The sequence below is a fragment of the Daucus carota genome, chromosome 6, assembly GCF_001625215.2.
Source record: "Daucus carota subsp. sativus chromosome 6, DH1 v3.0, whole genome shotgun sequence".
Lineage (NCBI taxonomy): Eukaryota > Viridiplantae > Streptophyta > Magnoliopsida > Apiales > Apiaceae > Daucus > Daucus carota.
The window spans coordinates 29,994,907-30,008,418 of record NC_030386.2 but is presented as its reverse complement, the minus strand read 5'-3'; the positions used below and the strand labels follow the sequence as shown (position 1 = coordinate 30,008,418).

The 13,512-nt window shown below is 32.1% G+C and overlaps 3 protein-coding genes across 3 annotated transcripts; all 3 read right to left on the bottom strand.

Annotated features, from left to right (window-relative positions):
• Positions 1-72: 72 nt before the first annotated feature.
• Positions 73-984, bottom strand: LOC108226224 (heavy metal-associated isoprenylated plant protein 16). Its single transcript, XM_017401172.2, has 3 exons — positions 645-984; positions 472-553; positions 73-399 (listed from the first exon to the last, which is right to left on the bottom strand). The coding sequence occupies exons 1-3, from the start codon at positions 648-650 to the stop codon at positions 95-97; spliced, it is 393 nt and encodes a 130-aa protein (XP_017256661.2). The 5' UTR covers positions 651-984; the 3' UTR covers positions 73-94.
• A 263-nt stretch (positions 985-1,247) lies between these two features.
• Positions 1,248-3,451, bottom strand: LOC108227019 (heavy metal-associated isoprenylated plant protein 16). The gene is made up of 4 exons (XM_017402011.2): positions 2,937-3,451; positions 1,952-2,468; positions 1,771-1,852; positions 1,248-1,680 (listed from the first exon to the last, which is right to left on the bottom strand). Exons 2-4 carry the CDS (start codon positions 1,955-1,957, stop codon positions 1,403-1,405), a joined length of 366 nt encoding a protein of 121 aa, XP_017257500.1. The 5' UTR covers positions 1,958-2,468; positions 2,937-3,451; the 3' UTR covers positions 1,248-1,402.
• A 2,753-nt stretch (positions 3,452-6,204) lies between these two features.
• On the bottom strand, positions 6,205-8,705 carry LOC108225084 (probable glycosyltransferase At3g07620). Its single transcript, XM_017399897.2, has 4 exons — positions 8,242-8,705; positions 7,877-8,118; positions 7,359-7,707; positions 6,205-7,072 (listed from the first exon to the last, which is right to left on the bottom strand). Exons 1-4 carry the CDS (start codon positions 8,449-8,451, stop codon positions 6,410-6,412), a joined length of 1,464 nt encoding a protein of 487 aa, XP_017255386.1. The 5' UTR covers positions 8,452-8,705; the 3' UTR covers positions 6,205-6,409.
• Positions 8,706-13,512: the final 4,807 nt, after the last annotated feature.

Sequence of the window (13,512 nt, the reverse complement as noted above, 5' to 3'; positions counted from 1 at the left end):
CAGTATTCATCCGATCATCGTTTTATAAAGAAGCAAGCCGAATAGGCGATAGTATTAGAAACAGAACCAGAAACTACAGATGATCATGAGCTGATCACATGATGGAGCAGTTGGGATCATTGTAGGAGTCTCTCGTCTCGTAAACATGTTGGTAACTAGGAACCGGTTCACAGTAATAGTAATTGTAAGGGTAATTTGAACCATAACCCTGGAGCTTAGGCTTGATCTTCACTTCATCTTTCTTGTCTTTCTTGTCATCTTTAACCGGACCAATACTAACCAAATCTGCACGCCCCACGCTCTTCCTCAACAATTTGGCCAGTACAACCGTGTCTATTTCTTCTCCGATCACCTCTAATTTATCCTTGTCGTCTCCTTTTATTGCTACTGATTCTACTCCTGTTTAAGAGTATACATAATATCAGACAATGTAACAGCAGCTAGAACACAATGACCAAAAAAAGTGCATACCAGAAAAAGTGGCTGCAATCTTCATGGCCTTAGCCCGAGACTTCTTGGGATCAGACATGTCCACCCTGATCACCACCTTTTGCTGCACATATAATTCATAGAAATTCAGATGTAAATTCGGAAGATAAATATATATATTTGAATGATAATAAGTGTTATTAGCTAAGTTATACCTTCATTGTATTGGTATGATATAATTCAGAAAAATAAAGCTGGAGTTAGATGTTAGTTATTGTACTGAACAGAGTTTGTATCTGCAACATTTATATAGAGGAAATGAGTAAGACAATTGATTGTTGCTAGATGTTAAGAGAGAGTAGCTGTGTCAATTTCTTGAAAATTGGATAAACATGCAAAGAAAGAACCACAATTTGGAGACCACTGTTGCAGACCGTTGTTATTGAATCCTTTAATCTAATTCATATGATGGATGAATTGATACCAGAAAATAGATTACACATCCAAACAAAGGAATATTCACAAGACAAATGGTTGGATCCGGCGCATTTTTTATGGCCTTCATATGTACTAATATCACTACTTGCAAATTTTGTTTTGGCAGAAGTGTTGCTTGCAGAACTTCTTTGCACTTGTAAATTTTAGTAGCTAGCAGCTCGCCTGTCGCAATCTTCCTTTACACATGGACGTTTTTTAATCAACGCCAATCATTTTCACTGTGTCAACTGTCAAGTGAGATTTGTAATTAATATTAAATTCCCAATTTTACTTATTTTTCCTGTACTGCACTACTAACAATTTGACTTGAAACTACAGAAATGAGCTTTTATGAATTAAGAGGTGTCGCAGAAATATCAGGCACTGCCTTTGCAATGGTTTCAAATGTACAAATTAAGAGACTGAAAAATAAATATTCAAATGCGATGATCCATGCATGGATCACAATCGGCTGATGATCGTGTTTACAAAGTGATTACATAATGGAGCAAGAAGGCTCATCATAGTAGCAGGGCAGCGGAGCATAATTGTAGGGAGGGCAAGTATATCCATAATAACCTATAGGAACCACCACATCCTTCTTCTCTTCCTCCGTTTCTTTCTTGTTTTCTTCTTTAAACGGACCGACGCTCACCACGTCTGCACGTCCGACGTATTTTCTCAGTGATTTCGCGAGCTCAATCGTGTCGATTCCCTCTCCGATCACCTCTATTTGATCCTTGTCGTCCCCCTTCAATGCCACTGCTTCTACCCCTGCAAAACATGTGTCTGAGATGATCAGCAGATAATAAAATTTAAATAAATGGAACAATTAAGCAGCATTATTCGATATTTATGACTAACCGTAACTAGTAGCTGCAATCTTCATGGCCTTAACACGAGATTTCTGGGGGCTGCACATTGCCACTTTGATCACCACCTTCTGCTGCATTTTTTTTTGAGAAAATTACAAATTGGAAACGGTGTTACGAAACTTTGATCAATGGGTTAATATTGAGACGAAAAAAAAATCGATCATACATACCTTCATCGTTTAAGTTGTGGCTAGCGTGCTGAGAAACTTCTTAAAAATATAAATAACGAACTACTTGAATATGCTGATCGAAATGGGAGTTGCTGTGGTCTTGTACACTCTAGATATATAGCAGGGGTTGAGGCTAGGATGCAATCATGCACAATGATATTATGTCAAACTAACTGAAATGGTCAACATAAAAAAACACCGGTCTGAATTAAATTGAATAATATGGATGTGACTTAGAAAGTCCGGAAATTAGATGAACATATTAAGGAACATGTTTTTTAGACTGAAACAAATTAACTTGTCTCGAGTATCTTGCTCCTTAATATCTGAAACATCCCGACTTTTCGGAATATTAAAACTAAATCCAAAATTAAAATACAACAAATTTATTAATCCAAAATTCTATTACAAAGGTGACTATTACAAAGGCGCAGCTAACGGAAGTCCAAAAGTCAATCCAAATCTAACATCACCGAACTCCAAATCCAATGCACATCAACTTGCTCTTAAATCAGACCTGAAAATTGCAAGTAATGAGCTATACAGCCCAGCAAGCAACTAATCGATCCAGCTAGTCAGGCCAAGTAACAAATATACATATAAGATAAAATATACTTTTTTTTATACGATAACAGTATACGCAACAAATACTTTCAAAACACTTTCATATTCTTATTCGATGCCACAATCACATGGTGAACAATAACCCAGAACTCATAATTTATACCACGACCACTACAACCTGGTGATAACGGTCCTGAATTTTCTGAAAACTGTCACTATAACCCGGTGACTCGGTCCTTATTCTTATTCTTATTTTCACAAACCATGGCATAAATAAGAGTTCCGAAATCATCGTCAACACCGCACATATACGAGAACACAAATCAATTCAAATATAATCACTTAGCCCAAATTTATAGATCAAATATAAACATATAACACATCTGTTTAAAAACACTAGAAAGATCAATCGGAAACTTACCACAACACCGAAAACCAATAATTAACATCATCTTAGATCATATAATCAATCCTTAGCAACCAACCACAATCATCTCCTCTAAAACTCCAAAAGCCTCCATGAATCCAATCTGCCCAGATCACTAATATACTGTTTTGACCCCCTAAACGATATTTTCTAGAAAAACTCAAAACACAAAAGATGTAGAGGACGAAAAGACCTTTCCGAAAAGGTATGGATCGTCAAAAACGGACTCATTACGAATCGGGAATTAAATAAAACGTCTGCTGATCAGATTCAGAGCGAAAACAGGACCTGAATATGTTTTGGGATTTTGAGAACAGTTCGAAAACGAATCTAAGAAAACATCGTGAACGGAAGTTGTAGGAAATTGAAAGAGCTTTCCGAAACATCAAGAATCATCGAAATCCGATAAGAATTGAATTTTCTACGAATTTTACAAGAAAGCTGATTTGTGTGAATAAAGGCCTGCTAATTTTTGTAAGAAAAACGAAGAAAAGGTTGCGAGGCTCTCACAAGATTATTAAATAATGATGAGGGAACGAATAAATATATAAAGAGTCTGCAAACCCTAACTCTATACCTACCCGTTATCCGAATACAAGTCTGATCCATATTATATGCCCATTAGCCTAAGTCAATTTTAAATCCTAATTCAATTTTAATCCTTTATTATTATTATTAATCAATTAATATTATTCTAAAAATTACGGAATATTACAATATCAAAGCACGGTCCTAATGTTAATTACATGTTGCAAACCTTAATTTCTTGAATAAGGACAATGCAGTTACATTCATTAGTGTATTTGTATATTTTATTTTCTGTAATTCAGAATATCTGCCCTTCGAAATGTGAGACATCTGTAGAATATCGCCGCAAAACTTTTTTCCTGTTAATCTTTATACTTTCATAAATATAAATATAATGTCATCTTGAACGAGCATTGTTGCCAGACGTTTTTAGACATTTATTTTTACAGTCTTTGGTACTGTAATTAATTTCTACTGAAAAGGAATATATATAGGAGCCGTTTGAGTGACATTAAAATAGGTGCTTCTTGTTAAAAGTAAAAAAAGTGAAGTAAAAATTAAAAGTTAGTTAAGACTTATAAGTGATTAAAGTGTTTGGAAAAAAATGTAGAAGTCATCGAAACAAAAACTAGAAATTCTAACTTTTTATAAGTGTTTCCCGACTTTTTACACAAACAGTACGAATAAGTGCTTCTAACTTAAAACTCCAGAAGCGGGGCTTAAAATCCCCGCCCAACACCCACATATTCTCCTATAAACTAAAAGTTCCAATGGTTGGAAACCGTACGTAAATCATTTAAAGCTGTAGAGAATAATATAGCCCGTCATAAATCGACATCAGGAACGACTCTTTACAAGTTGCAGTGTGCTTGTTGTAATTAAGAAATGAGCATGCATTCGCCTCATATTCGGTCTTCAAATCTGAATATTAAACATAATGATACTTAACTCTCCACCTATCTAGTTTTGGTCTGCTCATAGTTGATATGTAGCTAGCAAACTTGATTTATAATATTTAATTGCATGTTAAATTCAAAATACATTATATCAAAATGAGTAAATTTTTTTGGAGTACTTTTTTTTTGAGTATTGGAGACCATCATCTAAACTGTCCAACAATCTTTAATCTAGCGGTCTACAATTAAAACAATAATTATTTTAATAACATTCAATTAAATACAACAAAATGTATATATGGCATATCTGATGGTGGCAGTTAGTACCAAAAATATTACACGATTTCGAAACAAATGATCATCATGCCTTGACCAGTTTTCTTATCATAGAAATCGTATAAATACATCTTTTGTTTGTTGGAATATTATACCATCTCTTTGTTCTGCAACTTTTCTGTTGAATTCAAAATGTTATCCTTCTACCTTGTTGTGAATTGCCAGTTGAGTTAGCCGCACTGCTTGTCTATCATCCCCTTTTTAGATAATTTAAACATCCCCTTTTTAGATAATTTAAATTCATATTATCTTCTCTAGAAACTAGTTGTCCTCGTTGTCTAGCATTTTTTATCTTGTCTCCTGAATTAAATTCATATTGTCTCCCATTATAATATTGTTCACCTTTCTCATCTAATTTTATCTCCATCTTGCACCAATTGAAACTATAAATATGTTCCACAAACAAACACGGTATCATCTCTTTGTTCTACAACTTTTTTGTTGAATGCAAAATTTTATCCTTCCACCTAATTTGGTTGTGGTTGTCCTGTCCACCTTCTAATTTGTCTTTGGTTGTCCTGTATTTTTCCCTCTCCTAATTTAAATTCACATTGTCTCCCAACTTGATATTATTCACTCTTCTCATCTAATTTTAACTTCATACTGCACTCATCGGGAGTATAGATATGTTCCATAATCATCTTCTCATTTTATTTCTCTTTTACTTTATTGTTTAATAAGTTTGTAATAACTTACAATTTTTCATTGTGCTGACGGAAGCGCGGGATTTTGGATATCCGTAATATATATTTCTCATCTTCCCTTCTCTCGTAATTTAGTTTATGCTTTCCCCTTGATGATAATGTCGACTAAATACTTATATTAAATGCACGTGATGTGATCATTGATATAAAAACAAATTATTGTATCTTTAGTCGTGTCCATTGAATAGATATATAAATTAACGGTGAGAGATGTGTTCTCCAAATCTCCAATAAAATTGGGTCTCCATATAGCCTAACACAAAATTAGGATGAGAAATTAATAAATTGATACTGTTAAGTGTTATCACTCAGAGCATTATTACTACGTTTTCTTGTTACTTTAAAGCGTAGACAAATGAAATGATGCTAAATGTTAAGATCAGTAATCACACTATTATACCGTTCCAACAACTTACTAGCAGATATACAAACAAATAGTCAACCGTTGGAATATTCATCATTGGCCTACCAAGGCAAGTAGGCTAACAACTTACTTAATCCCTCCGTCCCAATGAATCGTATACAGTTTTCGTTTTGGAACGTCCCACCAATTGTATACATTCCAAAAATAGTAAATTTTTATAATATAAAACATCATTACACCAACTACATTCTTTCGCTATCTCCATTTTATAATAATATAAACACTATTATATACTTTCCTCCACAATCTCAAATCTATTATTAAATATAAATGGGTCATAGCACTATATCCACTTTTCATCTAATTTTATTCATTTTTTACGCAATTTTTTTGGGATGGAGGGAGTAGCAGTTGTATATACGATATACCGATGATTTATTCCTCAATCGCAGGTCAACTTCTCAATCTCTGAATGCTGCTGCTACTTTTTTAATGTAAAGTTGTACAAGGAATAAATTAGCCCAAGCATTCACTTTTGAGGCTACAATACAACAAAGGTGAACCTACATACAAACTCTCTTTACAAGTCCAAGTTGAGCCCAAATAAGTAAGGCTCCCCAATGCAACAATGTTAAATTGCTAATACAATATTTGCAAATTTAGCCTTCGAAGCCAAACTGAGTGAATAATCATATTAAAAACATCATATCTCTTGGGAGGATCATTCACCAAAAAATGTTGCTGCACCTGTTTCACTCTCTTATATTTTTCTATATACTCTTCCTCAGAAATGTTCATTAGTATCTTCTTTAGATTTGGTATGTCACTCACTGAAACTTTAATGGAGAAGGCATCCCAGTTAAGAACATCACTAAAAGGAGGGATATAGCTCTGCGAAATCAGCACGGGCACACATTCTGCATAGATGGCCTCTACGATTCTTGGACTGGCAACTTCATAACCACTCGGGCACAGGCAGTACTTGCTCTTCTTCATCATTTCTTGATAGGAAATGTCCTGTGGCACTTCTTCGTACACGAGGATGTCTTCGTCTTTCCCTTTCCAATGCTGGAAAAGTATAGGCCTCAGTCTACCATGTGAGTGTCCTGCAAAAAATGCTAGGACTGTACGGTTAGAAGGCGGATACCCTCCAGTAAGTGTGCTGATATCATCTGATCGGATATTGATCTCAGGAATGGATGCGTCTTTTCTTGGATTGAAGAACTCGGATGTGTTTGCATTGCATAGCACTCGAATTGATGTGAAATATAGTTGATGAACATACCATGTCGATCTTGGCCCCTGAATTTCACAATAATAGTGCTCAGAAATACATTTAAAGGGTGTTTGGAAAATGTGTATTTCATTTCAAATAACAGTTTGGGCGGTCATTTCAAATTCTCAGGTTTATACTAATATTTGAATATCATGTATTTCAATCCAAATCCATATTCCCAAACAAGTTACTTATTCAAATTCAGAATTTTAAATGAAATCCAGGTTTCCAAACGGACCATAAAGTACATCAATGATCAATTTGTGTCAAGTGAGACACTAGCAAAGCACTTATCAAAGTATAAAAAATTACCCAATCGTGACACGAAAGCATAAAATGATCAGCTCCAAGACTTCTGTTCCAATAAGGATACTTGGACGAAATCATGCGTACATAATCACCAATGACACGTCCTAAAACCGCTTTGTCGCGAATAACAGGATGAAAAAGGTGCTCCAGAATCATGACAACGCTAAAGGGAAGGAAAAAAACATGAGCCTGATCAGGATCATACGTTCTGAAACGAGTGTCCACTTCCATGAAGTTGAGAAACAGTCCTTCCATAGCATAAATGTTCTTGCAAGGACCATAATGAAACAGAGGGGGCTCTCCCTCTTCATACACATATATTTTAAACCGCTTTTCCATCAACAAATAACTCCTGCATAAAGTTAAGCCCATTTCCCAGTGTCAGCCTGTCAGGCCCATTATCAATTTCCAATCATGCATAATGAAATTACACAAAAGGCCAATGTACTACGTCAATTGTCATGCATGTATATTATTGACTTTTAAGTTCCTGAATTGAAAGAACAGAAATAGATTGGTACCTGTGGAATAGGTAAGCATTCTTGTAAATATCACCATGAGGAACATAATCAGGATCCTTGAGAGGCGATGAACGGCTGCGATTTAGCCTAGAAGCCGCAGCTTGTTTGATCAAAGCCCTTGCTCTCGCCAAACCGGATTCAATTTTCTCCAGTTTCTCATCTCTAGTCTTGCCTCTTCTCAACAATGATTCAGCTTCCAATTGTTTTATCATTTCTTCCACCGCCTTTTGTTTCTTTTTATCCTGCACGACCGTCACCAACACAATAATAAATCTCACAAATCAATAAAATTAATTACGACTTATCATCCGTCGATATATGACAGGTCCTGGATTCGATTCTCGTCCGGATTGAATGTAACTTACGGTGAAAAATGGATAGAGAGCTGTATCAGGATTGGGCCTCGATGAGGTGGAATTAGAACTAGAGGAGGCCGTCGAAGAAGGAAGAGAAGCAAACGACAAGATAAAATTTGAATGACCAGCGGAGAATAAAACAGTGATGAGACCGAGAAAAAGAAATCCGAAAAGAGTAAAAGCTAAGCATGAAGGATTTGATTTAAAAATCTCCCTCATGTCTAGGCTAGGCTGATCACTGATCAGTACGATGTTTCTCTGATATATATATAGATAATAGATAAATATATAAATGACAGTGAGATTCGTAAGTGATAATTATGAGTTGGGTAGTCTGCGGCTGGTGGTAGATGTGTAAATTACATGAGTTTTTTGTATATATTCGGCATGCAATTAGGAAGCTTCTGCATCTGCATAGAGAGAGAGATAGATGGATGAAACTGTTCTATTCTGTTCTGTCTGTTCTGTCTGTTCTGTCTTCTTTACTTTTCTCTAGTTTGAAAAGTCTATCTTTTCTCTATGCATTACATCATCTAATTGCAACCTTTTCTATTTTTCCCATCCGTTACTTTTTAATCTGATACTGCTTTCTCAAAAATAAAACAGATTTTCTAATCCCACCGACTACCGACATATACTAACGATTAATAAAACAAAGTGTTAATAAAAAAAAAAAAACAAAGTGTTAAAAACTTAAAACCCTGTCTCTCAAAAATCCTAAAATTTTCTATATTCTTAGAGCAGCCGTCTTGCTTCGGCCGACTTTTATCGATGGAAAATCTCAAATTTTATTATTTGTTTTATTCAATTTATTTTCTTCAACGGTCTTTATCTTCAGGGAAGGGATTTTTTTTCTTTTTCATTAGGCTTGGTTTGTTTTTTTAATTTATATCATTGGAGTTTTCGGTTTATTTTTTTCTTTGATCCAAGAATAGCTTATCGGAGTCGAGAGTTAATGATTTCGAATATCATATCAAACTTTTTTCATTTCTATTTGTTTTCGGTTTTGCTTTTATTTCAGATTTTAGCTTATATTTTTAATGAGAGGCTTGTTTTCGCTACTTGATTGTAAGCGCGAGGGTCTTGATTTGGTAATAGAATGTTGTATGAAATCGTAATTCTGATTGATAGCTTAAACGATAGCTTCACTAGACATTATAAAAAAGGTAGCAGTAATTCAACGAGAATACATGAAGTGAGTACTTGTATTTATATATACATCATCTGCAAAATATCATTTAATTATTTGTTTGTGAGAATGAACGGTTAAAATTTAGTGTTCGTTTGACTCGAGATGTCTTTTATTGATTTTTTTATTATATTAACACCATTATTTAATAAAAAAATGAAAAATTTATATCGATGAAAATATTCCAACTAAATACAGTATGATTAGTGTGTCATTAAAAAAACTCAAAATAAAATTCAAAAATCAAGTCTTCTTCTTTTCTTTGCATAAATTCTTCCGATCATTATTGTAATTGTAGATTGTTACAACATCTTATCTCAAATCATATCATTAAGTAGGAAGAGGTGTATTTCATTAGAATTTTAATAGATTGTTTTTAATATATGTATTTTAATGGATTATATGTGAATTTGATTGCGTGCAGATTGTTGATAAAATGTTGGAGTTGATACAGATTTTTCTGGATTTAAACATAATGGTTCAAAATCTCATGGGTTTTGGTCGGATTTCAAAAATTTGAAATACACGGTAATATCATAAAATTCATCATTTTGTGAAATTTAAAAAAAAATCAGCATTTGAATATCATCGTATTTTAATGAACTTTTAACAATTATAATTGAATACCATCAGATTTTTAAATACAATTTAAAATCCTGAATGAATACCGTTCCGTAAATATATATCTCTTTATCATTTACTTCAAAAAAGTTATCTTTATCGTCCTTTTATTCTTGACTATATTATCTATTTATACATAATGGTATCAAATAGGATTAAGTTCTAAGACTCAGATGATTAAAAAGAAATATAAAAATAATTTTTGACTAAAGATGTTTCATTAAATTGAACAAGTAAAACATATGTAAAATTCACTCAACATGTAAGGAATTTAACAATATTGATAAAATATAGAAATAATATATTATTATTATTGTTATTCTAAGTTATTGAAATAAAATATACTGAGTTAATATGTTAATATATTATATGAATCTTACAATATTAATGAGTAGTTGGAATGAATGGATTTTGATATATCACATATAATTTTTATTTATAATATGATTTGTTAAAATTTTAATTAAAAATTTTAGAGAATTAAAAATGATCAGATTACTATACAAAATTAGTGCATTTCTTCATATTTAAACTGAAATGTTGGTTACATTCTCCCAAGTCCAACAACTAGTCATTTACTTTTAAGAACCTCGAGTGATTGACACCAAACTCACGTCTAAAATTGCCAGACAAATCATCAGTCAAAATATATTTCTTGGTTGGTACTTCTCCGTCTCCTAATACTTAACCTGTTTCTTTTTATCACGAAGTCAACACACATTTTTGATCGTTAATATCTTTAATTTCGTATTAGTATGAAATATAAAAATTTAACCGTATTAAAGTACTCATGAATACGAATACAACAATACGAATACAACAAGATCATTCATGACTATATTTAGTCTTGTAAATTAGTATTTTGTCTCATATTATGAACAGTCCCGACATTTCAAACAGGAAAAGTAAATAGAAACGGAAGGAGTATATAATATTTTTTTTCAAACCTTTTTGATATTTAATTTTTGGCGCTTAATTTATTTTAGTAATTTGTAACACGTAAGTTTGAATAATTTAACTATATAATAAAAATTATAGTTAACTTTTTTGAAATTTTAATTATATATTTTATTTAGAAATGAATTTTTTTTTTTTTGAAACATGAAAACTTTTATATCTCTGACAATCCGGTACGAACACGTAACTAGCTTGAAAAAGGTGCTTAGTAAAATTCAGGAGTGGTCTTGAATCAACATAATTTAGACAGCAAATGTAGCCCACCTAAGCACTTGCGCATAGTCTAGGCAGAGATATTTATAGATACACCCACCTTAACATATTGGAACATTATCAACAATAATGGTGAACAACTTTACACAGGCATAAAATCCCGTCACTTTGCCGGATGATACTTTAAAGCACTTAAAAGCAACGCTAGTGTTTCACAAACAAGTTTTTTATTTTTTTTGAACAGTAAATAAAATAAATTCATAAATAGATAATTATTTTGCTAAGTAACAAATATCAATAATTTTTTGGGATCTTTTTAAAAATACCCATCTGTAAAATTAGTTATTTAAAAATACTACCATCTTTTTCATTGTTTTTAAAAATACCTTTTCATAAAATTTTTTTTTCTTCAAAAATACGATTTGCAACTTTTGCAACCTCATTTGCAACCTTGGGCGGCGCAGCCGTAAAAGTTGCAAATGAGGTTGCAAAAGTTGCAAATGAGGTTGCAAATGAAGTTGCAACTGCAGTTGCAACTTTTGCAACTGCAGTTGCAACTTCATTTGCAACCTCAGTTGCAACTAAATGTAACTGAAAACTATATATCGTTGCAAATTAGGTTGCAAAAGTTGCAAATGAGGTTGCAACTGCAGTTGCAACTTTTGCAACCTCAGTTGCAACTAAATGCAACTGAAAACTGTAAGTAACAACAGATGTATGGTGTGCCCCTGGCGGGGCCATTAGATTACAATAGAATCAACTGAATGCAACCATATGCAACTGAATACAACCATATATGCAATTACAAATCCTGATTTCAAGTTCCAGTTTTCAAATGTCATTTTCGACCTCATTTTCGGAATCGATATATATATATCGATTCCGAAAATGAGATATCGATTCCGAAAATGAGGTCGAAAATGACATTTGAAAACTGGAACTTGAAATCAGGTTGCAACACGGCTGGCGCCGCCTGTAGTTGCAAATGAGGTTGCAAAAGTTGCAAACAGTATTTTTGAAAAAAAAAATTTATGAAAAGATATTTTTAAAAATAATTCTGGAAGGTAGTATTTTTGAAAACAATAAAAGAAAAGATAGGTAGTTTTGTAGATTCCCCTAATTTTTTTTAATATATCTCTGAAAACAGAAAAAATATGAATTTTTTCAAAAAACAAGCTTTTATTTCTAATATAACTTACTTGCAAAATATACTCTTTATGTCTCTATCCTATGAATATATTTATATGATTAAATTTTTTTTAATGATTTAATATATTATTTTAATTTAAAATTTTCAACAATATTACTAATACTTAAAAATACAAATAAATTGTGAAAACACTCGTTATTATAATTATTTCAAATTTTAGTTAAAACATCATCTTGAGAACATTACACTTAGTAATACATCATAATTTATACTTAACTTTGAATACTATTTCATTATATTTATTTAACTGTAAGATACTATATATATTTATTTAAGTTTTTTTTAAAAATTATATTTATTTAAGTTTGACCATATACTCCTTAATCATCAATCAATCATCAATCAATATATATATATAAAGGAGGATGCGGGCGTCCTTAGAATTCTTGAATTTCGGAGAGAAAATATAATTATAATTCAAAAAATCAGGTCTAAGAATTCTAAAAGTAATACAATTCTTTTCTTATTTAATTCTAAAGATGATACAGTTTTTTTCTTATTTGGTATTTCTTATTAAATTCTAAAGATGATACAATAGTATTTCTTATAGAATTCTAACGATGATACAATTCTTTTCTTATTTAGTAATCCTAAAAGAAATAGGATTATATTTATTCAAACTAATAATAATAGATAAAATACAATTTATATTTAAGTTATGTAAAGTAATATATACAATTCTTATTTTCGATAATATATAATATATTGAAGATATGTTTAACGGGAACACGGCTGAAAATAACTTTTATGGAATTATAATATTATTTCGTATCAAAATTTATAAAAAAGATTATTTATTAGTATTGTGTTTAAGGGGAGGACGGCCCAAATTAATTTTTACCTAAATAATAATATTTTTTTATTAGTATTATGTTTGACGGGAAAGTAGCTAAAACAATATCTTATCTAAATTTATAAAAAATTCATAACGCCGCCGCGAAGCGCGGCTTTTTCACTAGTATATTTATACAAAGGAGAAGCGAGGGGCGTGTAGGTGGCGCCTCTCACATCGCTCCGTTCTATTTTTCTAATTTTCTGAAATTTTTTGATGAAAAATAGCAGAAATTAGAACTACTTTTTTTAGTTTCGA